This window comes from Lycium barbarum, chromosome 12, assembly GCF_019175385.1.
Source record: "Lycium barbarum isolate Lr01 chromosome 12, ASM1917538v2, whole genome shotgun sequence".
Lineage (NCBI taxonomy): Eukaryota > Viridiplantae > Streptophyta > Magnoliopsida > Solanales > Solanaceae > Lycium > Lycium barbarum.
The window spans coordinates 96,271,776-96,299,678 of record NC_083348.1 but is presented as its reverse complement, the minus strand read 5'-3'; the positions used below and the strand labels follow the sequence as shown (position 1 = coordinate 96,299,678).

General features: G+C 38.3%; 2 protein-coding genes, 1 long non-coding RNA gene and 1 pseudogene across 4 annotated transcripts; 3 read left to right on the top strand and 1 right to left on the bottom strand.

Annotated features, from left to right (window-relative positions):
* The first annotated feature begins 692 nt into the window (after positions 1-692).
* Positions 693-5,644, top strand: LOC132623806 (uncharacterized). Its single transcript, XM_060338622.1, has 2 exons — positions 693-1,053; positions 3,391-5,644. The coding sequence occupies exon 2, from the start codon at positions 4,496-4,498 to the stop codon at positions 5,552-5,554; it is 1,059 nt and encodes a 352-aa protein (XP_060194605.1). The 5' UTR covers positions 693-1,053; positions 3,391-4,495; the 3' UTR covers positions 5,555-5,644.
* Positions 5,645-5,743: 99 nt separating this feature from the next.
* On the top strand, positions 5,744-13,635 carry LOC132623807 (uncharacterized; annotated as a pseudogene).
* A 3,366-nt stretch (positions 13,636-17,001) lies between these two features.
* LOC132624890 (uncharacterized) lies at positions 17,002-23,128 on the top strand. 2 transcript variants are annotated; one of them, XR_009576558.1, is made up of 3 exons: positions 17,002-21,257; positions 21,745-21,797; positions 22,859-23,128. It is a non-coding gene; the product is annotated as an uncharacterized LOC132624890 (long non-coding RNA). The 2 variants fall into 2 exon arrangements; XR_009576557.1 differs by having other exon boundaries at positions 17,031-17,719.
* Positions 23,129-26,540: 3,412 nt separating this feature from the next.
* LOC132623608 (phytosulfokines) lies at positions 26,541-27,631 on the bottom strand. The gene is made up of 2 exons (XM_060338381.1): positions 27,166-27,631; positions 26,541-26,967 (listed from the first exon to the last, which is right to left on the bottom strand). The coding sequence occupies exons 1-2, from the start codon at positions 27,283-27,285 to the stop codon at positions 26,839-26,841; spliced, it is 249 nt and encodes an 82-aa protein (XP_060194364.1). The 5' UTR covers positions 27,286-27,631; the 3' UTR covers positions 26,541-26,838.
* Positions 27,632-27,903: the final 272 nt, after the last annotated feature.

The window sequence follows — 27,903 nt, the reverse complement described above, 5'->3', positions numbered from 1 at the left end:
AGGCTTATTTGCGAAAATAAAAAAAGAACAAAATATTTGCTATTTTTAGAGTATAAGTTTTGTATTTTAAAGAAAGAAAATTACAAAAAATATGCTTTGTAGGTTTTAATTTTACTTAGACAGTTATTTATTTTAAGATTTTTTTTTCTTCTTTTCTTTCTTTTCAGTTATCTAGAAATAGTTATTAAATATATATATATATATATTTGTTTTTATTTATTTTATTTATTTATTTTTGTTTTTACATTAAAAAAAAATAAAAAAAATGAGCAAATAGAATTGTACCACCTCACCACAAAATGACAAAGTTTGGTAACAAACCTTATCACAAAGGGGAGGGGTTCACGTGATAGGGAATAAATTATTGTTGCAGGTGGGGCCCACACAAAAAAAAATGAAAGAAAGAGGGAGGGAGCACGTGACAAAAGGGGATTCATTACTTTTATATAGGGCAATACAGATAATGATACAAAAAGGAGAGGCATATGAGGGAATCAGGGGATTGAGCCGCAAAAACAAATGAAAAAAAAAGACCTAGAATATAGGAACCTACAACCACCATAACAAAAAGAAAAAAAGAGGGGCCGCAGGAGATCTTTTTTTTTTTTTTTTTAGTAGCTAAAACGTGTACCCAAGAATGATATAAAACTAAGAAAACTCAGTACACCAAAAAACTATATAAGCAGCTCACCCTTTTAACTCAAAAAAAAAAAAAATCAGCCGCCACCTCCTTGGCTAAAAAAAACACCCTACCCAAAAGAGAGATCTCCTTTGCTAAAAAGAAAAACCATTGAGCAGCTTTAAGTTTTCTGTAGGAAATTAGAGCAGCCCCAAACCAAAAAATATATACGTACAACAACCCATGTGAAGAGAGATACATCACCATGTAAGCTCCATCAAAAACACCATTTTCACTATCGTTTCACTTTTAAGTGTTGAAAAATTGTGGTGGGTCTTGTTTGAGGTTCCTATTGGCGTTAATGGTCTGTTGAGGATTTTCTTGCTGCTTCGTTTTCTCTGTATCAAAAGAGTTTCGAAGTTATAAATATTAAGGTCCAATTCTTTAGTTCTCTCTTCAATTTATGTCCTGTTAAATTTATATCTGCGATTTCTTGGAGTGTTGCCTCGTTTGTAAATTCTCGTGATTAGTTTGGGTGATTAAATATTTCATTATGAATGGGGGAATGTTTCAGTAGTGATTTTAAACATCATAGTTGTTTTATTGCTGGAAAAAAAATAGGAATTCATTGGAGATGAATAATGTGCATAAGCTATGGTTTATACTTATCATTAGACCGTGGTTGTTGGGTTGTAAATAAGATGACTTGGGTTCCAATGTTTTTTTTTTTATTATAACAATAAATGGCTTTGAGCTTCTTTAAACATTAATGGTAATCTTAATTAAATGGATTTGGGACTATTTAGTACCATTACTCTGTTTTCGGTTTTCCTCTTATTTTCATCGTTAGTTACTGCCTCCTATTTATTTAAATGGCTAGAATCATATAATCTTGTTTAATGATCTTTGATGATTAGCTGTATCATGTTATTAGTAAATTGCAAGTATTTGTTTTTACTTGGAATTCTTGTTCTGGAGTTCAGGATATTATAATATACTTAGTTAGGCAAATTTTAATTGGCAGTGATTGGGTTCAAGAATTAAATGATCGCGGATTGAGATAAGAAAAGAATAAATTTGGGTCTTTATTACTATCATTAATTGGGCCAGCCATGACATAGTAGGCCCGATATTTAATTAATTTTTAGTGCGGGATGAGCGAGACGAGATGCAAATTTATTTCCATACCGTTGTCAAGTATAAAAGAAAAGAGCGGAAAAACCAATTATAGGGGAGCGAGATGGGTTGCGAATTTATTCAAAATTCATTGTCGAAAGAGTGAAAATTAATCAATAATTTTAAGTCTCGGATTTTAGAGACAAATAATTGTCTTTAACGCTAGACGAGCTTTAGGCGCGTTTTAAGACGTTTGTTTCGATTAAGAATGCGGTTACGCATCTTATTTCGAGACGTTTTTTTTTAAACTCAAGGATGCGGTTACGCACCTTGGTCGAAATCGTTTTAATAATTAATTTTGTTTCGAATAAGAATGCAGCTACGCATCTTACTTTGAGACGCTTAAAAGATTAGGAATGCGGTTACGCATCCGAGTTAAAACCAATAAAAAGTTCAACAATAAAAGGTACGAGCAGATCAAGGCTCAGATACGTAATATATCCAAAAATTAATTTAAGCTAAGTATAAGTTGATAAAGCGACCGTCCTAGAACCACGGGACTCGGGGAATGCCTAACACCTTCTCTCCGGTCAACAGAATTCCTTACCCGGTCTTCTATTTTCGCGGACCATAATAAAAGAGTCACTTCCTTTTGATTAGGGATTCATAAGGTGGCTTGGAACACCAAAACTCAACTCCAAGTGACGACTCTGTAAATAAAATATTCCCTTTTCAAAACCGTCACTTCAAATGGAAAAACCCTTTAATAATAAAAACTTGCGCGGTTATAGCGCGGGAGCGCAAAAAAGGGGTGTGACATCTCTGGCGACTCTGCTGGGGATTGTAACCAGAATTCGAGCTTTGTGATATTGCCTTATATTTGGCTTTTATATTATTATTATTATTATTATTATTATTATTATTATTATTATTATTATTATTATTATTATTATTATTATTATTTGGATTTATTATGTTTTTGGCCTAATGTGCTAATTGCCGCTCAATTACCGCTTTGATATTGCTGAACTGTATTATAAAATGCCTTCTCTCGCGCACCCTTTTGAGTCTCTGAAACACTTCACACACGGGCACAGGAATGCAGTTATGCATCCTAACTTTCTGTCTAGATAAAGCCGGAGCGTCTTGGCGCCCGGTGGAGGATTTTAGTCACACATGTTAGGCGGGACAGGATAAGCAATGAAGTCGGAATAGCACTGCTACCGACAGTATTGCCCCTCCCCGGCTCGAGTTGTCCGCTCGGGTGACCCAGTCTAGACACCTTTGCCATTAGGTCTTAAACCTAGCAAAACTGAAAACGCAGAACTCGAGTCCTTGTCATAAAATTAAACGTACCCACGAATCGGTGACAGGGTATTTAGACAAGTCACTCTAGGTTTGGTTTTCAAGTCCATTGTTGGGAAACTTTGTTGAGTTTTGCTATCTGGGTCACGGTAGACTGTTGTAAAAAAAAAAAAAAAAAAAAACCATACGGAGATTGATTGTGATTTTTCTTGCCTTAGCTTTTAAAACCACATATTTTTCTATAAGTTTATTTGTCGTCCACGTGCATTCATGAGTCCAAGTCTAAAAAGGTCATTACTTTCATATCCAACAGGTTTATATGAGTCTTAACCATGTATTTACATCCATAGGTACAACATGTTTTATCCGGGCTGTGGAAAGTGTCAAAAGAGGAAGCGAGATGGGAGTATACCACTTCAGGTTGTTCATGAGGTCCCTTGGAAACTTTGGACATGGTGGAATGAAATGGATGTGCTAGTTCACACAAAGATCTTTAAGCATATGGGGTTCTTGACCAACATTATGAAAATCGACCCTAGAAGGGACGTGATTGATGCTTTGCTATCCTTTTGGGACCCTACAAAGAATGTGTTCCGATTTTCAGACTTCGAGCTGACCCCTACCTTAGAGGGAATTGCTGGCTATACCGGACTTGGTGAGAACCTACACCGCCAAAAGCTTGTAGCCCCAAGACTTATTTCTGTGAACAGTTTCCTCACAAAAATGAACATCGCTAAGCGCAAAGAGGGTGAGAAGAAAAAGGGCAAGGAAGAATTTTTGGATGAGGGTTGGGAATCCCTGGACAAAGGTTGGGTTTCTTTAGAATTCTTGTATGAGAGGTACGGGAGAAGAGACGGGTTTGAGAGGTTTTGAAAGAGGCTCAGTAATAAAGGAAATTTTGAAATTTGGAAAGACCACAGTCGTTTTGCCTTCATGGTGGCATTTTTAGGAATAATGGTCTTCCCAAGAAGGGGGCAGAAAATCAACATCCGTTTAGCCGGGATAGTAGACGTCTTGACCACAAAGAAGGATCATACCATTGTGCCAATGATCTTAGCAGATATTTATCGGGCCTTGACGGTTTGCCAAAAGGGAAAGGGTTACTTTGAAGGGTGTAACATATTATTGCAAATGTGGATAGTGGAGCATCTTTTCCGACCCCGTCACGTGGCTAGATTTGTTCATGATCGGAGTGATTACATTTCAAGCTATGAAACTAGGGTAAAGGATTATAAGCAACCGGACGGTATGGAGGCATGGATTGGAGAATTTCGTTCATTAACGTCAGATAAGATCACTTGGAACTTCCCTTGGTTCCCTTGGAGAGAAGTCATATACACATCTACGCATCGCCCATTCCTCTTATTGATGGGTATAAGGGGTGTTCAACCGTACGTACCATTACGAGTTTTATGACAATTGGGTCGGCGCCAGATAATACCTGTAGTAGAAGACATGACGAATTTTGTATTTGAGGTAAGACCAGAAATCCCCTTGCCTGAAGGATTGGTTGTGGAGATTTGGAATGGCTGTCGGGTAATGACATTCGATACAATGGTTACCGAGCGTCATTCGGGGGAAGTGCATCCGGGATACCCTATATGGCTCGAGAACCAACCAGTTGTGAAAGTTCAACCCAAGAGATCCGCAAAAGGGCCAGTAGATTATGAAGCCGAAATGGACATAAAAATCGCGATGGCGATGAAGGAGCACCATGCCGCCAATCTACTCTTACAAGCAGACTTAGAGCGTGCTAGAGCAACCTTGGCCCAACAACAAAGGGAGTATGAGGAAAAGATCAGACAAGCCCGTTTAGAAGTAGGAGCAGATTATCAATCCACAGTGCAAACTATAAACACAGACCTGGAGCACGCTAAGGCTATAATTCAGCAACGGGATGCAGAAATTGCCGAGGAAAGGGCCAAAACAACCGCACTACAGGGAAAGCTTCAACTGGCCACGATTAGGGGGTCACAGATAGCGAAACGTGCTAAAATTGTTAGACAAGGTTTGCAAGAGAGATTGAGCATCCTTGAAGAGGATATGCACCAGCAACAGAATGAGTTTGAACGAAAAGAAGAACAGTTTAAAAGACAGAAGGCTGAGTGGTTACGCTCCCAAGATAAATTTCACGAAGAATTAGAGGAAGCAAAAAGGAACTTGGCTCGCCAAAATGTAGGCTCTGATATGTCTCAGTTAATTCAGGAAAGGGAGATGTTGCAGGAGAAATTAGAGTCAGTGACCGAGCGTGAGAAAAAAGCGAGAGAAGAGGCCGCTGCCCGTGAGTTAAGGATAAAAGAATTAGAGTACAAATGTGGGACGGTTCGAGGTAGGGTCCGAGGTATGGCCATTCTCTCTTCACAAGCAGGTTTGGAATATGAAAGATTGGGCTACGAGCAGTTTCATTCGCAAATACCTACCTTTGTCGATCATCTCACCCGTACACTGCAAGGTTTATATAAGGATATGGGTGGCCAGCTGAATCAGACTCATCATGAAGAGGACAAGGAATAGAAGTGTCGATGCAGTCAACGTGTTCGTCTTTTACCTTTTGCTCTTTCATTTTTCCTTTGAGTCAGTGTTACGTTGTCTTTAGTGCTAGTGGAGTCGATTTCATTTCATTTTTCATCTTTTTTTTTTGTCCTTGTAAAAATGATGGAATGAAAGTTGAAAATCAATGGAAAAATTTAGTTTTCAAAATAACCCAGCTATTTGTACGAACTACGTTACGATCTGATTCATGTTTTCAACATGATACGTAGGCAACCCCCAACGGGTTCGATCGAAGCTTCTAAAACCTGGAAAAAAAAGAGAAAGGAGAGGTTGAAAGAAAGAAAGGGAGAAGAAGAAAAGAGAAATGAGCGATGAAAAAAAAAAACGAGGTTGCACCTAGATAAGCCGGGATGAGACATAGGGCCTGCCATGGTAGAATTGATACATGCATATGAATGAGTGATTATGAATTGCTTAACCCTAACATTGGCTGTTTTACAGAGAAGAGTTAAGGTAAAAGTGGTTGGTTTGTGGCCATACTGGCAACGCATCATTATTTCACAAGGTCAAAGGGCAGTATCGGAATGACGGAAGGGACTTCGCTACCAATGATTAACATGGGGGATGAAACGGAACGGGTGGCTCAACAAGAATCTGCCATCGCCGAGGAGAATAGAATTCTCAGGCAACAAATGATTGAGATGTTGCAAGGGTGGTCGAATGGTCAGCAACCTCCTCAGTCAATCCCTGGGTTCCCCGACATCACTTCTGCCGCACAGGCATGCTCACAAGCACCGTTATCTACTGCGGAAGACCCGGTATGCCCACCTGGGTTCGGTCATTACACCAATTTGCCCAATACGGCGGAAACTTCTGTAGGTCGTCCTCCAAAGGTACCAATCAGGACCGATCATTTCGGGATTGCAACCATTGGGCCTGCCTACACATACCCACTGTCTAACCCCAATCATGTTGCAAATGTAAGACCCGTTTACACAATACCGCCACATGCGGTTATGCAAAGGTCAAACCTTGTGCCACCATCTGACATCCGTCAAGAGCAGCATTTTGCACCCGATTTTGCATTTGGGGCTCCTGATCCTTATCATCAAACCCTACATTTTAGTCCTCTAATCGATTCTGAAGGACCTGCTAAGAATGCGGTTACGCATCTTGGCCATGAATATGGAGGTCCTGCTAAGAATGCGGTTACGCATCTTGGCGCTGAGTATGGAGTTGCTACTAAGAATGTAGAGCATGACGAAATGGTTAGGAAGATGAAAAGTCTAGAACAAGCTATGAAGAACTTGCAGGGATCAGGAAGCTATAAAAGCGTTTCATACAGTGATTTGTGTATGTTCCCGAGTGTTCACTTACCTCCGGGGTTTAAAACACCAAAGTTTGACAAGTACGATGGGCACGGTGATCCCATAGCTCATTTGAGGAGATACTGCAACCAACTGAGAGGAGCTGGGGGTAATCAGGAATTTCTCATGGCTTACTTTAGGGAGAGTCTGACTGGTTTAGCTTCGGAATGGTTTATTGATCAGGACATTGTGAAATGGCATACTTGGGATAATATGGCAAATGAGTTCGTGCAACAATTTCAGTACAATATTGATCTGGTTCCTGATAAAAAGTCTCTAACCAACCTGAAGAAGAAAGTTACCGAAAGTTTTAGGGAGTTTGCGGTTCGTTGGCGTGAACAAGCTGCAAGGGTAAAGCCACCAATGAGAGAAGGAGAGATGGTGGAGACTTTTCTCCAAGAACAAGATGAGACATATTATCAATACATGATCCCAGCCCTAGGAAAACCGTTCATTGAGGCCATTAAAATGGGAGAAATAATAGAAGAAGGAATCAAAACAGGACGCATTGTCGGCTTTGCCGCGTTGAAGGCAACAACCCAAGCCATTCAAAATGGTTCAGGGAGTTTTGGTGGAAAGAAGAAAAAGGAAAATGTAGCTACGGTTGCGCCTGGGCTACGACGAAACCCGAGGGGCCCGCCTCGCCAATACACTCAACCCCAACCCCAACCCCAACCCCAAAACTACACCCAAGATCCATATAATTACCCACAACACTACTTCCCTCCCCAAAACCCACAATATTCTATTCCGCCCCCTCAGTACCCCATATACAGTGCGCAGCCATATGCCCAGCCCCCTTGTTACCCGCAATGGCGTGCACCAACCTCGCAAGTCCGTCCTCCACCTCCACACACTTACCAAGGCCCTCCCAGAACCAATTTTCGGCCCAGGCCAGAGTACAAAAAGGCAAATACGGTCAAGGATAACTTTACCCCCATTGGGGAATCATATGCTGATTTGTTTCAGAAGTTGAGGGCATTAAATGTTTTAAGCCCAATTGAAGGAAGGATCCCAAACCCTCCTCCGAAAAATCTTGATTACTTTCAAAGATGTGCTTATTGCTCTGATACCCCGGGACACAATATAGAGAAATGTTGGTATTTGAAGAAAGCAATCCAAGATTTGATTGATACACAACAAATTGTGGTGCAAAATGCAGATATACCGAATATCAATCAAAACCCACTACCAAATCATAAAGAAACAAACATGTTGGAGTTGATCTATGGTAGTGATGGGTCTGATGTTCCGTACAAGCCTATCATGAAGATTGAAGCAAGCCTGGAGAAATTAGTAAATGTGGCAGATTCCGCAAAAACAACACCTTTGGGGTTAAATGAGGTTACAAAGAGACCAATCCAATCAGACGCGATGAAACCCTTATTGATTGTGAAGGGAGCTCCAGAGAAGGTTGGGGCAAGTCAGGGAAAACCAAAGTTGATCGTGCCAGGGGTGTCGAGCAGGCCTATTTTAACTGTCAAAGGGGCGTTCACCGCTCCTATCATTATTAAGCCAGTGACACAACTTTCAATAGTTGATGCTAAGGCGGTTCCCTGGAATTATAATCAGACTATGGTTACTTACCAAGGGAAGGAAATCATCAAAGAAGTAGACGAAGTAGGGGGCCTGACTCGTTCAGGAATATGCTTCGCTCCGGAAGAGTTAAGGAAAACCAAGAAGGTGAGGGAAGGCCAAATACCCGTTAAGAAACCAGTAACAGAGGAAGAAGCTGAAGAGTTCTTGAAAAAGATGAAATTGCCAGACTATTCCATTGTGGAGCAATTAAGGAAAACCCCTGCTCAAATCTCTTTGTTGTCTTTATTAATACACTCAGATGAACACCGCAAAGCTTTGTTGAAGATTTTGAATGAAGCTCATGTCTCTACTGAGATTACAGTTAATCAATTGGAGAAAATTGTTGGGAGGATCTTTGAGGTGAATAGAATCACTTTCTCAGATGATGAACTACCCGTTGAAGGTACTGGACATAACCGAAGCCTTCATATTACTGTAAAATGTGAGCTTTCCTATGTCACGAGAGTTTTGATTGATGGGGGCTCTGGTGCAAACATTTGTCCTCTGTCAACCTTACAAAAACTAAATGTAAGTACTGAAAGAATTCGACCAAATAATGTGTGTGTTAGAGCTTTTGATGGAGCGAAAACTGACGCCATCGGTGAGATAGATCTTGTGCTTACAATAGGGCCTGCTGATTTTACCATAGATTTTCAAGTATTGAACATCAATGCCTCCTATAATATGTTGTTGGGAAGACCGTGGGTACATATGGCTGGGGCAATCCCATCCACATTGCATCAGATGATCAAGTTTGAATATGATAGGCAGGAAGTGATCGTTCACGGTGAAGGGGATTTGTCCATTTATAAAGACTCCACTGTTCCCTTTATCGAAGTGGATAATGCTGATGAAACACTGGTGTATCAAGCTTCTGAGATAGTGGTAGCTGAGCAGATCCCTAAAGGGAAACCCTTTCTGAGACCGCAGTTGCCTCCAACATCTGTTATGGTGGTAAATGAAATGTTGAAATATGGTTTTGAGCCAGGAAAAGGCTTGGGGGCTTCTCTACAAGGTATGGTTTATCCGGTGTGTCCACGTGAGAGTCCAAGTCCATTTGGTCTGGGGTTCAAACCAACGGCTGAAGATAGAAAGAGGGTTAAAAAGCGAAAAAAAGAAGCATGGTCACTTACTAAGCCTGTGCCACCAATCTACAAGTCCTTCGTCAAGAATACCAGCAGTTTTTCCCAGCCAGTACTGGATGTGGATTTTGGGTTGATTGGGTGTTTCCAGAACTTGTTTGTTGAAGCTGATATGGTTGAAATTGGAGGGGGTCCCAGTAACGCGGATGTGCAGTTCATTGGCCATGATGTCCAACTCAACAATTGGGAAGTCACTCATCTCCTAACCAGGAAGGAGTTTTGGTAGTTTGTTTTGTTTTCCTTTCCTTTATCCGAGTTATTCCAGGGTTGTAATTCGGATTTTTATCTTTCGCTTGTTTTAATGTTCAAACCCTTCTATCCTTCCTTTCAATGAAATGCAATTTGTTTTTTCCGTAAATTCTAATATGTTTGTTTATTTTCTTTTGTACAGTTCTGTTTGTGCTGGTTCTAATGATATGAAATGCATGCGGAATTCTCAGCCAGATCTTAAAATCCGACCTAACCATGAAACAATGAACCAAGATGTTGAATATGATGAAGAAGAAGTATTTCAGGAAATAAGCAGGGATTTGAAACACTTCGAAGATAAAACGAACCCTAATTTGAATGAAACCGAAGCAATCAATCTAGGAGATCAAGATAATGTCAGGGAAACTAAGCTAAGTGTGCATGTTCAACCACATTCCAAGAAAGAATTAATCCAGGCTTTGTTTAAATATAAGGATGTTTTTGCATGGTCTTATGATGATATGCCGGGTTTAAGTACTAAATTGGTGGTTCACAAATTGCCAACTGACCCCACAATCCCTCCTGTGAAGCAAAAATTAAGGAAACTAAAATCAGACATGAGTGTGAAGGTTAAAGAAGAAATCGAAAAACAACTTGAGGCCAAAGTCATCCGAGTCGCTCGATACCCTACTTGGTTATCCAATGTTGTCCCCGTTCCGAAGAAGGATGGCAAAACGTGTGTGTGTGTGGATTATCGTGATCTAAACAAAGCAAGCCCGAAGGATGACTTTCCATTGCCCAATATCCATATTTTGTTAGACAACTGTGCTAACCATGAGATTGCGTCTTTTGTAGATTGCTACGCAGGGTATCACCAGATCGTTATGGATGATGATGATGCAGAGAAGACATCCTTCATCACAGAATGGGGTACATATTGTTATCGAGTCATGCCGTTTGGTTTGAAGAATGCTGGGGCAACATATATGAGAGCGATGACCACCATATTTCACGATATGATGCATAAAGAAATTGAAGTATATGTGGATGATGTGATCATTAAATCAAGAAAGCAGTCTGACCATGTCAAGGATTTGGTGATATTTTTCGAAAGGCTTCGTAGGTACAATCTTAAGCTCAATCCAGCGAAATGTATATTTGGAGTCCCGTCAGGGAAACTTTTGGGGTTTGTAGTCAGTCGGCGTGGTATTGAATTGGATCCTGCAAAGATCAAAGCTAATCAGGAGTTACCACCGCCAAAGAACAAAACCGAGGTAATGAGCCTACTTGGGAGGTTGAATTACATTAGTCGATTTATTGCTCAACTCACAACAACTTGCGAGCCCATTTTTAAGTTGTTAAAGAAGAATGCTGCGATTGAATGGACTGACGAATGCCAAGAAGCGTTTGACAAAATCAAGAGGTATCTGTCGAATCCACCTGTACTGGTTCCTCCCGAGCCTGGGAGACCTTTAATATTGTACCTATCAGTTCTGGACAATTCCTTTGGTTGCGTATTGGGTCAACATGATGTTACAGGCAAGAAGGAACAGGCAATCTATTATCTCAGCAAGAAGTTTACTACTTATGAGGCTAAGTACACTCATCTAGAAAGGACGTGTTGCGCTTTGACTTGGGTTGCACAAAAATTGAAACATTATCTTTCGTCCTACACTACTTATCTTATCTCCCGCTTGGACCCTTTGAAGTATATATTTCAAAAACCCATGCCCACGGGCAGGCTTGCAAAATGGCAGATATTACTCACGGAGTTTGATATTTCGTATGTGACTCGGACCGAGATGAAAGCCCAAGCCTTGGCAGACCATCTGGCGGAGAACCCAGTGGATGAAGAATATGAGCCATTGAAAATGTACTTTCCTGATGAAGAAGTGTCATGCCTCGAGGAGGTCATTTTGGATAACGATCCGGGTTGGAAGTTGTTTTTTGATGGGGCTGCTAACAGAAAGGAGTTGGGGTAGGGGCCGTTCTTATCTCAGAATCAGGACAACATTACCCTGTAACAGCCCAGCTTCGATTTTATTGTACCAACAACATGGCGGAGTATGAAGCTTGCATTTTGGGTTTAAGGTTAGCTATCGACATGGGGATTCAAGAATTATTGGTATTGGGGGATTCAGACTTGCTAGTCCACCAAGTTCAAGGAGAGTGGGAAACCCGTGATTTGAAGCTTATACCATATCACCAGTGTTTGCAGGATCTTTGCAGACGGTTCATAACAGTAAAATTTAAGCACATTCCTAGGATTCATAATGAGATTACTGATGCTTTGGCCACCTTGTCTTCAATGCTCCAGCACCCAGACAAGGCTCACATTGACCCTTTACATATACAAACTCACAATCAACATGCTTATTGCAATACAGTTGAAAAGGAACTTGACGGTGAGCCTTGGTTCCATGATATTAAAGAATATATCGAGTCGGCGAAATATCCAGCACATGCTACCAGTGACCAGAAGAGAGCTATTCGACGATTGGCAAGCGGAGTTTTCTTAAGTGGAGGAATTTTGTATAAAAAGACTCCAGATTTAGGACTTTTGAGGTGTGTAGATGCTAAAGAGGCTGCAACTATCATGACTGAGATCCATTCAGGAGTTTGTGGACCGCACTTGAACGGGTATGTTTTGGCAAAGAAAATTCTTCGAGCAGGCTATTACTGGCTCACCATGGAGCGGGATTCCATCCGTTTCGTTCGTAGGTGTCATCAGTGCCAGGTACATGGCGACTTGATACATTCTCCTCCTTCAGAATTACACACAATGTCTGCTCCATGGCCTTTCGCAGCTTGGGGGATGGATGTGATCGGGCCAATTGAGTCGAAAGCGTCCAATGGGCATAGGTTCATTTTGGTGGCCATCGATTACTTTACAAAGTGGGTGGAAGCATTAACTCTCAAGTCGGTGACTAAAAAAGCCGTGGTGGATTTCGTTCATTCCAACATTATTTGCAGGTTCGGGATCCCGAGGACAATGATTACAGATAATGCGGCGAATCTCAACAGTCATCTGATGCGTGAGGTATGTCAGCAGTTTAAGATTACACATCGGAATTCAACTCCATATCGTCCGAAGGCAAATGGGGTTGTGGAAGCTGCTAATAAGAACATTAAAAAGATACTGCGCAAAATGGTGCAATGTTCGAGACAATGGCATGCAAAGTTGCCTTTTGCTTTATTGGGTTATCGCACAACTGTTCGCACTTCAGTAGGTGCAACTCCTTATTTGTTGGTATACGGGACCGAAGCGGTTATACTTGCAGAAGTTGAAATCCCGTCCCTTCGAATCATTGAGGAAGCTGGAATTGATGACAATGAGTGGGTCAAAACCCGTTTAGAGCAATTGAGTCTGATTGACGAAAAGAGATTAACGTCGGTATGTCATGGTCAACTGTATCAAAGGAGGATAGCACGAGCACACAACAAAAAGGTGCGCCCCAGACATTTTGAAGTGGGTCAATTAGTGTTAAAGCGGATTCTTCCACATCAGGCCGAGGCCAAAGGCAAGTTCGCCCCAAATTGGCAGGGGCCATTCGTGGTGAAGAAGGTTTTGCCCAATGGTGCTTTGTATCTGACAGACATAGAAGGCACAATGTCTGAAACTGCCATCAATGCAGATGCAGTGAAAAGATATTATGTATGATTTTCATCTCCCTACCTTTGATTTACTTGTTGGGTGCTTGATATTTTTAAGGGTTGATATGACGAAGGCATTCTATTCTGCTACCTATACATTATGTCATCCCTTGCTACCCCTTTTGAGCCATAGTTTATTTTTCTTTCGCAACCCTCGTTTGGAATCAAGCTTTTCATAAATATTATTATAAAAAAAAAAAACACAAAAAACACAATATATATATATATATATATATATATATATATATATATATATATATATATATATATATATATAAAACAGCAACAACAACAAAATCAAAAAAAAAAAAAAGGAAGAAAAAAATTGTTTCGGAACTACGTCTGACCTGATTCTTGTCTAGACAAGATACGTAGGCAACCCTATTTTGGGGTTCGGTCCAACCAAAGAAAATCCAAAATTTCCCGTTTCGAAGAAACTGGGACAGAAGTTATTATTTTCTTTTGAGTCGATTCCAAACGTTGTAAGTCTCATCCCTTATTACTTTTGTATTGTCTTTGAGCCTCCATGCCATCCTTTATTTCCAACCCTATCCAAAAGCCACGTTACAACCAAATAAAAGACCTTCAGATCAATCATTAAGAATGTCAAGGCTGAGCAAGCTATGATTATAAGGCATTTGCATCATTGACATCACTTGTGGCATCAACATAAGGGAGATAGAAGAAAAATGAAAATGAGAGAGTCTTATTGGTGAAAACCCTCACGAGCACCATAAGGCGATGGTGAGTTGAGAGAATTGAACATGAGTGAGACTTGTTGGTCCACTAATTGTATGAAGGCCTTGATTTTGACGCAGTTGTTGGGTGTAGACATTCGGTTTCGAAGTCAAAGGGTTAGTAAGAGTTTATGAATAATTAGGATGGACAAATCAGACTGATTAAGCCAAAATGCATGTCATATCATTGGAGCTGGCTACAACATTCAGATAAGTTTTCCCCATTCTTTTCTTTCTCGGAGGGGACATCCTTCTGTTAACCTCTTTTCATCTTTATCTGTTATTTTGCTTTCGTCGTTTGGATTTCATGCTTTTTCTTTGAGTCATTCTGTTGTGAGATAAGTAAGAAAGGATCACAAAACTTGCTACCAGTTTTCCCAATTGCGAAGCAAAACATCTTGGCTAGCATATGAAGGTAACATAATTCAGTCGGCGTAAGGTACTCAACCAGTTGTCGACCATTAATAGGTTTCGGATTCAGTGAAATACAAGGTTCAATAAAGTTTGAGTTAACGGACATTATGAAACAAGAGATGTATGGTCTGGTGTTGAAGTTACTTCTGAGACATTTTGGAAACCATGTTTGAGTCAGTAATGCCGTGGGTCAACAGGATGCGATAACTGTCTAAAAGCGAAGCCAAACAAGATGAGTGCAAAAAGCAGTTGCTTTCACAGACAAGCCGCAAACCAACCACAAAGTTTTGAAACTCACAAATTTTTCTTTGTTTGAAACAGGGACATAAAATTTTATTCGCTGCCTGCAGGTACATTCTGAAAAATGCAAGGCGCAAGTATTACGAGGACAAAACCCAGGACCCTTCTGGAAAATGGGATCTAGTTTATCAGGATCCTCCTGGAAAATGGGATTTAGGTTATCAGGAACCTCCTGGAAAATGGGATTTAGTTTATCAGGACCCTCTTGGAAAATGGGATTTAGGTTATCAGGACCCTTATGGAAAATGGGATTTAGTTATCAGGACCCTCCTGGAAAATGAGATTTAGTTTATCAGGACCCCCCTGGAAAATGGGATTTAGTTTAGCAGGACCCTCCTGGAAAATGGGATTTAGCTTATCAGGACCCTCCTGGAAAATGAGATTTAGTTTATCAGGACCCTCCTAGAAAATGGGATTTAGGTTATCAGGACCCTCCTGGAAAATGGGATTTAGTTATCAGGACCCTCCTGGAAAATGGGATTTAGTTTATCAGGACCCCCCTGGAAAATGGGATTTAGTTTAGCAGGACCCTCCTGGAAAATGGGATTTAGTTTATCAGGACCCTCCTGGAAAATGAGATTTAGGTTATCAGGACCCTCCTGGAAAATGGGATTTAGGTTATCAGGACCCTCCTGGAAAATGAAATTTAGTTTATCAGGACCCTCCTGGAGAATGGGATTTAGTTATCAGGACCCTCCTGGAAAATGAGATTTAGTTGTCAGGACCCTCCTGGAAAATGGGATTTAGTTCATCAGGACCCTCCTGGAAAATGGGATCTAGTTTATCAAGACCCTCCTGGGAAAATGGGGTATAGTTAAGGGACGCACTTCCTAGTTAGTACATTTGATTTTACTTCCATAATTAAATTATTTTATAGTTTATAATTTTGCTAACACTCACCAAAAAATTTCCTGGTATGAACTGGGACAGGAAATTTTGTTCGTGTTCGTTGTTTTTGGTAATTTGCAGGACCCGGCTGAAGAATGGGAAACAAGTCAGGACCCGCCTGAAGAATGGGATGATCAGGAACTCGCCTGGAGAATAGGGCCACCTTTCAATTTCAAGTTCAGGAACCCACCTGGAGAATAGGGCCACCGTTCAATTTCAAGTTCAGGAGCCCGCCTGAATAATAGGGTCAACATTCAACTGCTTTTCAATCTCAAGCTCAGGAGCCCGCCTGAAGAATGGGGTGTACTTTGAGTTGCTTTCAAGTTCAGTCAGAAGTAGTAGGAGTCCCGCCTGGAGAATAGGGATGACTTTAAATTTTAAAGTTTAGAAACAAGCATGAAGGTTCAAGTCAAGATTCAAGAGAAGCTGCATAGATAGGGTCTTGTACTTGTATTTTCATTTTAACTTTTATCTTTCATTTGATGTAATAATAGGACCGCGGACCGGAGCCTCGACAGGACCTCGCTCGACTATTCACCTCAATATGTTTCATCTCCCTTCTTACTCTTGAACTACACGTAACCTGATTCCCTTATAACCCGGGATATATAGGATGCCCAAAACCAGGGCTCGGTTGCATTATCTTCTTTCTTTCCCTTCCTTTTAGAACAACGGTAGGGTCAAACTAGTCTCTTTGTCTACTTGTTTGTTTGAAAACTCTTCGTGTTCCCAATCAAACAGGGACAGCTGTAGACACGTGATTTTTTACCCTCCCCGTGTGTTTCACCTTATAGTGTTTAAATATTTCTTTTAATTTTAATTCTTGACGTGTCGATTTTATTCTATTTTTATTTAGTAGGCTTATTTGCGAAAATAAAAAAAGAACAAAATATTTGCTATTTTTAGAGTATAAGTTTTGTATTTTAAAGAAAGAAAATTACAAAAAATATGCTTTGTAGGTTTTAATTTTACTTAGACAGTTATTTATTTTAAGATTTTTTTTCTTCTTTTCTTTCTTTTCAGTTATCTAGAAATAGTTATTAAATATATATATATATATATATATATTTGTTTTTATTTATTTTATTTATTTATTTTTGTTTTTACGTTAAAAAAAATAAAAAAAAATGAACAAATAGAATTGTACCACCTCACCACAAAATGACAAAGTTTGGTAACAAACCTTATCACAAAGGGGAGGGGTTCACGTGATAGGGAATAAATTATTGTTGCAGGTGAGGCCCACACAAAAAAAAAATGAAAGAAAGAGGGAGGGAGCACGTGACAAAAGGGGATTCATTACTTTTATATAGGGCAATACAGATAATGATACAAAAAGGAGAGGCATATGAGAGAATCAGGGGATTGAGCCGCAAAAACAAATGAAAAAAAAAGACCTAGAATATAGGAACCTACAGCCACCATAACAAAAAGAAAAAAAGAGGGGCCGCAGGAGATCTTTCTTTTTTTCTTTTTAGTAGCTAAAACGTGTACTCAAGAATGATATAAAACTAAGAAAACTCAGTACACCAAAAAACCATATAAGCAGCTCACCCTTTTAACTCCAAAAAAAAAAAAAATCAGCCGCCACCTCCTTGGCTAAAAAAAACACCCTACCCAAAAGAGAGATCTCCTTTGCTAAAAAGAAAAACCATTGAGCAACTTTAAGTTTTCTGTAGGAAATTAGAGCAGCCCCAAACCAAAAAATATATACGCACAACAACCCATGTGAAGAGAGATACATCACCATGTAAGCTCCATCAAAAACACCATTTTCACTATCGTTTCACTTTTAAGTGTTGAAAAATCGTGGTGGGTCTTGTTCGAGATTCCTATTGGCGTTAATGGTCTGTTGAGGATTTTCTTGCTGCTTCGTTTTCTCTGTATCAAAAGAGTTTCGAAGTTATAAATATTAAGGTCCAATTCTTTAGTTCTCTCTTCAATTTATGTCCTGTTAAATTTATATCTGCGATTTCTTGGAGTGTTGCCTCGTTTGTAAATTCTCGTGATTAGTTTGGGTGATTAAATATTTCATTATGAATGGGGGAATGTTTCAGTAGTGATTTTAAACATCATTGTTGTTTTATTGCTGGAAAAAAATAGGAATTCATTGGAGATGAATAATGTGCATAAGCTATGGTTTATACTTATCATTAGACCGTGGTTGTTGGGTTGTAAATAAGATGACTTGGGTTCCAATGTTTTTTTTTTTATTATAACAATAAATGGCTTTGAGCTTCTTTAAACATTAATGGGAATCTTAATTAAATGGATTTGGGACTATTTAGTACCATTACTCTGTTTTCGGTTTTCCTCTTATTTTCATCGTTAGTTACTGCCTCCTATTTATTTAAATGGCTAGAATCATATAATCTTGTTTAATGATCTTTGATGATTAGCTGTATCATGTTATTAGTAAATTGCAAGTATTTGTTTTTACTTGGAATTCTTGTTCTGGAGTTCAGGATATTATAATATACTTAGTTAGGCAAATTTTAATTGGCAGTGATTGGGTTCAAGAATTAAATGATCGCGGATTGAGATAAGAAAAGAATAAATTTGGGTCTTTATTACTATCATTAATTGGGCCAGCCATGACATAGTAGGCCCGATATTTAATTAATTTTTAGTGCGGGATGAGCGAGACGAGATGCAAATTTATTTCCATACCGTTGTCAAGTATAAAAGAAAAGAGCGGAAAAACCAATTATAGGGGAGCGAGATGGGTTGCGAATTTATTCAAAATTCATTGTCGAAAGAGTGAAAATTAATCAATAATTTTAAGTCTCGGATTTTAGAGACAAATAATTGTCTTTAACGCTAGACGAGCTTTAGGCGCGTTTTAAGACGTTTGTTTCGATTAAGAATGCGGTTACGCATCTTATTTCGAGACGTTTTTTTTTAAACTCAAGGATGCGGTTACGCACCTTGGCCGAAATCGTTTTAATAATTAATTTTGTTTCGAATAAGAATGCAGCTACGCATCTTACTTTGAGACGCTTAAAAGATTAGGAATGCGGTTACGCATCCGAGTTAAAACCAATAAAAAGTTCAACAATAAAAGGTACGAGCAGATCAAGGCTCAGATACGTAATATATCCAAAAATTAATTTAAGCTAAGTATAAGTCGATAAAGCGACCGTGCTAGAACCACGGGACTCGGGGAATGCCTAACACCTTCTCCCCGGTCAACAGAATTCCTTACCCGGTCTTCTATTTTCGCGGACCATAATAAAAGAGTCACTTCCTTTTGATTAGGGATTCATAAGGTGGCTTGGAACACCAAAACTCAATTCCAAGTGGCGACTCTGTAAATAAAATATTCCCTTTTCAAAACCGTCACTTCAAATGGAAAAACCCTTTAATAATAAAAACTTGCGCGGTTATAGCGCGGGAGCGCAAAAAAGGGGTGTGACAACAGTCAGATATTTGTTATGTTAGTCTTGTTGACAGTTATGCTCAGTTGTTCAGTTGTTTTGGTTTAGCCATGTTGGCTACTTTCAGATATTTTCAGATTGTCTAAGTATTTCCGCATTATGATATTTCAGTCAGACTTTTAGTTAATCAGCATGTGTTAGTTTTATTTTATAATTCAGTTATGTTTTGGTATCACATGTTGATTCAGCCAGCCAGTTGGTTCCCTCGGTCACATACAGTCAGGCACCGGGTGCCGTGTTACGTCCAGGCCCAGGTTCGAGGCGTGACATTAGGTTCTTTGGTTGAAATTCATTTAGGAGGATTTAGGTTTCATATACCTAAGTTTACCTATAGATTTCATTACCAATTGGGTCTAGTATCTATTCTTCTATTTTCTCATCCCCAATTTCCTATATCCTTTTTATTTCCTTTGTTTTGTTAATTCTTAGAGTTTCCCTAGGTTGATTGTTATCAGATAATGTTGATGATAAATTGGGAGTCAGTTTCCACTTCTCCTTCACAGTAACCATTGTTGATGCACCATTGAATTCCATGGAGTATAGCCTTGGCTTCAGCAATATTATTGGAGCAGTGGATGTAGTAATTGGTAAAAGCCATAATTATGAAGCCAGAAGAGTCCCTAAGAAACCCCCTCCACCTGCATTACTAGGATCACCTTTACTGCAACCATCTATGTTGAGTTTGAATCTTCTAGGATTGGGTAACTCTATCTGAGGCATTTGATGTTGATTTTTGGGTTTGAGATTCTCAATGTGATAATAGATTGGAATCCATTCCTGTTCAAACTGGATAGTAGGGTATTGGGCAGTGATCAACAACTTGAAGAAGTGAATGACTTGAGAAATAATTCCCTGGTAGTACTTTTGGTGTCGTCAAACTTGTGACTGCCTCAAACTTTTAGCACTTAAAAGTATTTTAAGCACTTATGCTTAAAAGTCACTTTTTTCGGCTAATCCAAACGGGCTCATAGTATAGATTAATCATAATTTTGATCAATTCAGTATTAAGAAGTATACCAGCAGCTCAACTGTTACCACCTATTCAAGTTGGCCTTTATTCACAGAAAGTGTTTACTTATTACAGTCCAATAGTTATTGCACCTTGCTCATTGTCACACATAAAATTAATCCTAGGACTTTTATTTTATTCATTTATCCTTTTCAAACTATAATCAATTAAAGTAAATCTAAAATTCCAACATTTCTAATTTGTTATAACTCGTACAATCAGAGACGAATCTAGGATTTCAAGAGGATGAATTCACATTAGAATTAAAAAAAAAATGCTAAAGTGCATTTAGTAGAGTTTGAAGAAGTGAATGACTTGAGGAATAATTCCCCTAGTAGTACTTTTGGTGTCATCAAATGTTATATCCCGTATTTTGCACATTCGGATATTTCAAGATAACCGCGATAAGTTAAGGTGGGGCCCACATGTCGGGATTTTATAAAGGACATATGAAGAGATATATGGGTATTACATGTGAAGTTGAGCAAGTCCTAAGAAGGACCCATAAGCCAAAAATGAGTGTAAGCCCTCCAAAAGGACGATCTAAGAAAACGTTTTCGGATGATCCGACTTCGAGGGGCTAAAGCGCTATTATACGTTCGGAATTTGGAAAAACTCAAAGAATGAAAGTTGTAGATAATTGAATTACCTTTCCAACCATATGTCGTGGGCCCTCATACGATGTCGGGATCAAAAGTTATGGCCATTTTAAGAGCAAGACCTTAAGCTGCCAAAAAACAAAACAAAAAACTCCGCGGGCCCCACATGGGGAGGTCGGTGAAACCGACCTAGGGAGGTTATAAATACCCCATAAGTCTCATATTTTCAGCATATTAACACTCCAAAAACTCCTAGAAGCCTCTTAAACATCTCCCAAATATTATAGTCCGATAAATCAAGAATTTAACAAGATTACGCCAAACTAGTCCGTGAAAGGTGATTATTCTTGCTTCTACTTACGCTTGGTGTTGGAAAAAGGTTGATGTGGCTGAGTTTCTTCAAATATGAGGTATGTTATTCATCCCATCTCTTGTGTTGAGTTTATTTAAAGGTCTAGCAAGCTTTAAAAATGAAAATAGTTATGGAGAAAAGGTCATAAAGTGTTGTGTTGAAGTTGTTGTGTTACGGGCTATTTTGAACATGTTGTGGACGTGTGGATGGACTGATTTATGCATATAAAAACGGTATTTAACATTGTTGGTGTGTTGATGAGATTATACTCCTGGATTGGGACGGAAGAAAGTGTCTGTTGTTGTTGTATGTTGAAAAACATCGTGTGGGATGTTTATGGAATATGTTGGTATGAATAATAGTGTTGTTGATGTTGGTATTATTGTTGTTGTTGATTGGTTGCTGAATTGTAATTTTGGGCTAGGCATATAAACAGGGGAGATGCTGCCGAAATTTCGGCAGATCATAAGTGAATTTATTTGAAAGACTAAGACAAGTGTGTGTGGTAATGAATCTAATGATTGCGTCAATCTTCTTGAATGTAGACTAGCGGTAGCAAGCTTGGACAATTAAGCGTAGCTAATAGGACGCGGAACAGGTATGTTAAGGCTTGTCCCTTTCTTTCAAAGGCATGATCCCGATGTTGTGATTTTAAAATTGTTTCCATATCTTACTTGTTTTTCAAAAGTTAGATGTTTACGATTTCAAGGTATGATTTTCTTTCCAATAACTCATAAATGTTTTTCCAAAATGTCTGTATTTTTCAAAAACAAAGGTTTATGATTTCATAAGCTCTTATGGCAATAACGATGGATATGTTTCACGATGACAATGATGATGTCAAGGATGAGAATATTCTATGATGATTATGATAAGAATGATTTTCCAAAAATGGCTTCTGAAATGTTCATAACAGGTTCTGAACTTCAAACGCTCATAACTTTCGTATACTAAGTCGGATTGACCCGAAACTTGTTTTTGAGCCTTCATATGTTGATTTATGTACGTACCCATCGAGTCTTAACGCTACCATTCGTTGCTAGTTTCACCTTATAATAATTGTTCCTTCGAGGTGAGATAAAGCCATGGTTATTCCATAATATAATCGGAGGTTACCGACCTTACGTCACTCCGATAGATATATGACTTTCTTTGGGCTCTCATGCATGCTGTTATATGTATATGTATATGGGGAATATGGGGGAAAGGGACATATGTATATGTATATGGGGATATGGGGAGGGAGATATGTTGCGCTATAAGACGCATTGCCACCTGGTCAGCTGGCGTATTCATCCCGGACGCGGGATATATATGGGCGAGCCGACGTTGTTCGGCGCTATGTGGGCGAGCCGACGTTGTTCGGCGCTATGACATGTTCTATTTTCTATATATATATGAAAAGAAATGTTTTCAAAGGAAGTAAAATATGATATGTATGGATTGGGCTGCACGTTCCGCAGCACTAAGCATGCATGGTATCGCCAAAAGGCATTCATACGTACAGGTTACTCCTTCATCTCATCATATGCTCTATATTTCCTTTGTGTCATTATCCATGCTATTTGTTCCTCATATGTTATTATTCATGTCTTACATACTTAGTACATTACTCGTACTGACCCCTTTTCTTCGGGGGCTGCGTTTCATGCCGCGCAGGTACACCCAGACGAGTAGAGGCTATGATAGAAGATGTTCCAGCGGAGTTGGCAAGCTCCACTTGCTCCTGGAGTGCTGTCGAGTCAGAGTATATGTGTTATGATGTCTGAGTAATGTTAGAGACTTTGCAGACAGAGTCGTGGGCATAGAGTGTCGATATTGTAAGCGGCTCCACCAGCCGATATGTTATTATGTTTCGTATCACGAATCTCATGTGATGATAGATTTTACTTGATTTGAGTACAATGAAAAGAAAAGTTCTGAAGGCTTTACTATGTTTTCCATTTCTTATCGACGTAAGAGTTTTAAGCGATTATGTATGTAATAAGAGTCAGCGGGTTCGCTCGGTTCCGAATATGGGGTCGGGTGCCCATCACACCCTAGTAAAGTTGGGGGTGTGACATCAAACTTGTGACTGCATCAAACTTTTAGCACTTAAAAGTACTTTAAGCACTTATGCTTAAAAGTCACTTTTTTCCGGCTAATCCAAATGGGCTCATAGTATAGATTAATCATAATTTTGATCAATTCAGTATCTTTTTTTTTTGTGCGCGGATTGCCCTTCATTTGGGGTGCCTTCAAATTGAGGGTCTTTAAGTATTGCCCCTCGCCTAACACCCTGAGATTGTGGGTTCGAACCCCAGCTCAGTAAAAAAAAAAAATGCAAGATAGAATTTTCGCGAGGCAGAGGTTGCAAAATTCTGCCTATTTGGGCCCATGCAAATTCTGCCTTGAGGCAGAAATTTGCACAAGCTGAAATTCTGCTTGAAGGGCAGAATTTAAAGACTACTATTTTAAGGGGTAAAAATTAAAGACCGCCTCCTGTGAAGGGCAATCCTGCAAATTGCCCATTCAGTATTAAGAAGTATACCAGTAGCTCAACCGTTACCACCTATTCAAGTTGGCCTTTATTCACAGAAAATTTTTACTCATTACAGTCCAATAGTTATTGCGCCTTGCTCATTGTCACACATAAAATTAATCCTAGGGCTTTTATTTTATTCATTTATCCTTTTCAAGCTATAATCAATTAAAATAATTCTAAAATTCCAACATCTCTAATTTGTTATAACTCGTACAATCAGAGACGAATCTAGGATTTCAAGAGGATGAGTTCACCTTAAAAAAAAATTTAAAAAAAAAATGCAAAAGTGCATTTAGTAGAGTTTGATCCCACAACCTTAAGGGATTAAACTCAGCACTTAACTAGGGCTCCACTTTGTCTAGTTTGGCAATGTGTTCCTTCAATTAATATTAAATATATTTTAAGAATTATGTACATAATATACTGAATTTAGTCGGATGACCATGAGTTCACAGAAATAGAATAGTCGTTTTGGACGAAGAACATTTAGTACAGGTTGACATTTTCGATTTCTATTCTTATCGATGAACAAAGAATTCGTACATATTTATTGTGATATAGTCCAGTTTTCTTATATGCCAATTATTAATCACGACATCATGAATATGTAGGAGGAGGACCCCCAATTGAAATATTAGTCCAAGAGTTGTGTTGGTGCACGGATATATTTGATATCGTGAATATTACCAGAAAACTATTCTGAATAAAACGAAATGTATGCTAAACTTTAAGTCGTCATTCTTATCGGTAGTTGCTTGAAATCATGATAATATATTAATCACTATATTAGGATTTAGACACAAACATAATAGAAGTCCAACGCTCTCCTTTTATTAATTCAACTACCGATCTTCTCTTGTCTCCTGTGGCCGCAAACTCATTGCTAACGTGGAGTAATGCAATGAGTTTGATTAATAATTAATACAGACATCCGGTAAATGATGAGTAACTTTTACGTAAAAGACATACTCCATCCGTTCACTTTTACTTATCCACTTTTGATTATGCATATTTATTAAAAAATAATAAATAAAGTGCATAATTTATCAATGTATCCATATTAATTGATGCATATTTTTATTGAATTTGAAAAATAATTTGAAGTGAGCATTTAATAATATGAGTAAAACAAGAAAAAAGGAATTGTCCTCTCTTAATATACTAAAAGTGACAAATAAAAGTAAAAATCTATTTTTGAAATACCGAACAATTAAAAATGAACGGGAGAGTATATATGTTGGTACAAACAGTAGGTGCTATTTTTTTTTTTTTTTGGGCAAGTAGTAGTAAAAAATAACTGCACAACTGAGGAGTATACTGTGCAATTCTTCATAGATATCGGTGTAAAACTGTAAACTACCATTCCCTCTGTTTCAATTTTCGGCGAAGGCTCAAATATGCCCCTGAACTATACGAAATTGCACATATTTGTCCGTCATTAAAAAGTTGGTGCAAAGATGCCCCTAATATTTTTTTTGGCTATATATGCCCTTGAGTTAACGGAAAATATTGGAGGGCATATTTGTTCAGTTTCGCATAGTATAAGAGCATATTTGATTCATTGAAATTCGTGAATATTATGGCACAAATAGTTCTTAGATTTTTTTTGTAGTGCACTTTATGCTAGTCAATGATTTATTGCAACTGCATTTTGAAACTCCACACTTATCGTACAACCCCTCACTTTTCTCTCTTATTCTTTCACTTGTTTATGAAATGTCGGAAGCTTCGAATTCTTTAAATAGTTGTGGAAGGGTTTGTGGATGTGGAGTTGTGGAAGGGTTTGTGGACGTGGAGTTACTGCACTCCATCTCACTTATGGACTTCAAATAATTCTACTAAATTTCGATTATGCGTGAAATTCGTGAAAGGGTCAAACCACATTGAATGTTATGTAAGAAATCGTATAAATGCTTAAAATGTGATACTCTTTCTATTATTATTATAAAAAAATTTAGCACTGCAGGAGACATTTTTTCATGTGTCATAAGTCTAATGTAAGTTATCTCCTATTTTATGTTTATGTTTATGTTTTATTGCGACAATTGTTGCATCCATTATCGTGTAGATATTGGGACTGAGAAGACGAAAAATATCCAGAAAGAACTATCCAGATCATCAGCAAATTGAAAAATAAAAATGGTATTATCATTAGTAAAAAAAATCTTTTGAAAAGGGGAAATTGTGCTCTTGTTTGTGAAAACAGTCTTTAAAAGATGGTTATAATTGCATCTGCTCTTTTAGTTGTATAATTTTGATGTAATGCAATGGTGGATGAATTGTAACTGCAAATGTTTTTTTATATTTTGGAATGCAATGATATTTTGTACCATAATATTCACGAATTTCAATGGATCAAATATGCCCTTATACTATGCGAAACTGAACAAATATGCCCTCCAATATTTTCCGTTAACTCAAGGGCATATATAGCCAAAAAAAAATGTTAGGGGCATCTTTGCACCAACCTTTTAACGACGGGCAAATATGTGCAATTTCGTATAGTTCAGGGGCATATTTGAGCTTTTGCCGTTTTAATTATATGAAACTGTTTTCTTTTAGTTTGTCTGAAAAAATGATCTCAATCCAAATTCTAGAAAATATTTAATTTAACTTGCCACATTATATTTGATGAGAAGCTTTTATAATAGCCACACAAATGTCGTACTTCCATGTTTATGACCACAATAAAAGTCTTTCTTTAATTCTCAAACTACATATCTAGTCAATTAAGTTCACATAAAATAAAACTAAGAGAGTATGTTAATTGCAGCATGTACAACTAATCCAAAATTTACGTACTAATTAATACGATGATTAAGTAAGAAACCGGTATTAAATTATCACATTGCAACGACCAGTGAACAAGGTAGTACTAGAGTTAATACCTCAGGTCAAATACATAAATATAGTAAGTAATCAGCTTACACACACCAGGAACTTTATATGGGATTAACGTAAAGGAAAAATCAAAAAGAAACACACCGACAGCAATATTATGTGATAACTCACTCGTCCCATCACTACTTTTGCCCAACATATAGGCAATAATTAACGGAAAACTTAGTCAATTAATCATTGTAAAACAAACTGATTTCCGTCCTTGGGAATACTTTCAGGGGTTTTGATTTTGAGTATAGATATAGTCAAGATGAGCCGCCAAAGTCCTCCTTTCCAAACATTCTTCTTCCTTTACTCCTACGCAGCTCTCTTCCTTGCCAACTTGTTTTGGTTCAACAACATCCTGAGATTAATTCAAAAATAAATAAATATATGTTACAAATTTAATAAACATGAGACAAAACAAAAGTTTTCCCATAGTAATAATGTGGTCACTCTTGAAACATAATGTAATTAAACGATCAAAAGTGTGTTCGTTTTAGCAACTTCAAATTTTAAATGAGGTAGTTACACAGTTCAAACAATCAAACTATTGCAGTACCTGGTGTTGAAACTTGTTGAGATTAGCCTCGTGAAAAATTGGCTGAGGGCGAGCAGCATAGGACAGGGTAAAACAGAGGAGAAGGATGATGAAGAAAAAACTTGCAGTTGCTTTAGACATGGCTGGTAATTTAGCTAAACGATTAATTAAAGTACTCTAAGGAAGATGTAGGGGAATATATGTTATCTCTAGTTTTGTGGACTATGTGTTATGTGGTGACTTCAATTTATAATGAAATGGAAAGAATGACAACCCCAAAGTTCGAGTGGGAACTTGGATGAGTGGAAGGGTGACTTTTAATATACATCGATGTCAGGGGAATGACGAAATTTTATCTTAAGTGGACTAGAATGTATGTAAATACCACCAACCTTTTCAGAAATAAACAAATGATCAGAGGAGGACATATATTCGAAGGACAAGAATCCTCAAAAGGACAGTAAATTAAGCAGACCACGGGAATTTAATGAAAGAGAAATTTACTGGTAGATAAATAGATAATACCTTTATTTGTTTAAATAGTCGTGTTCCGACTGCAAGTACCACTATTTATGTCTCATAATTCAAAATGACATTGTCTTGCTGGCTGATTATGTTCGGCAGAAGAGTTCAAGTTTTGGGCTATCACCCCCTTCTGGGGTCACTTAAATGCAAATTATTGTTTGTATTTTCGAGTAGTTAAAAGGAATAGGAAAATCCAAATGAACATACCATTAACCCGGAGATTGACTTTGGAAT

Excerpts from the sequence above, each read along its gene's own strand:
- LOC132623608 (XM_060338381.1), bottom strand. The coding sequence starts at position 27,285 with ATGTCTAAAGCAACTGCAAGTTTTTTCTTCATCATCCTTCTCCTCTGT. Across the intron at positions 26,968-27,165 it reads TCAACAAGTTTCAACACCAG|GATGTTGTTGAACCAAAACA; the intron begins GTACTGCAATAG and ends AATTAATCTCAG.
- LOC132623806 (XM_060338622.1), top strand. The coding sequence starts at position 4,496 with ATGACGAATTTTGTATTTGAGGTAAGACCAGAAATCCCCTTGCCTGAA.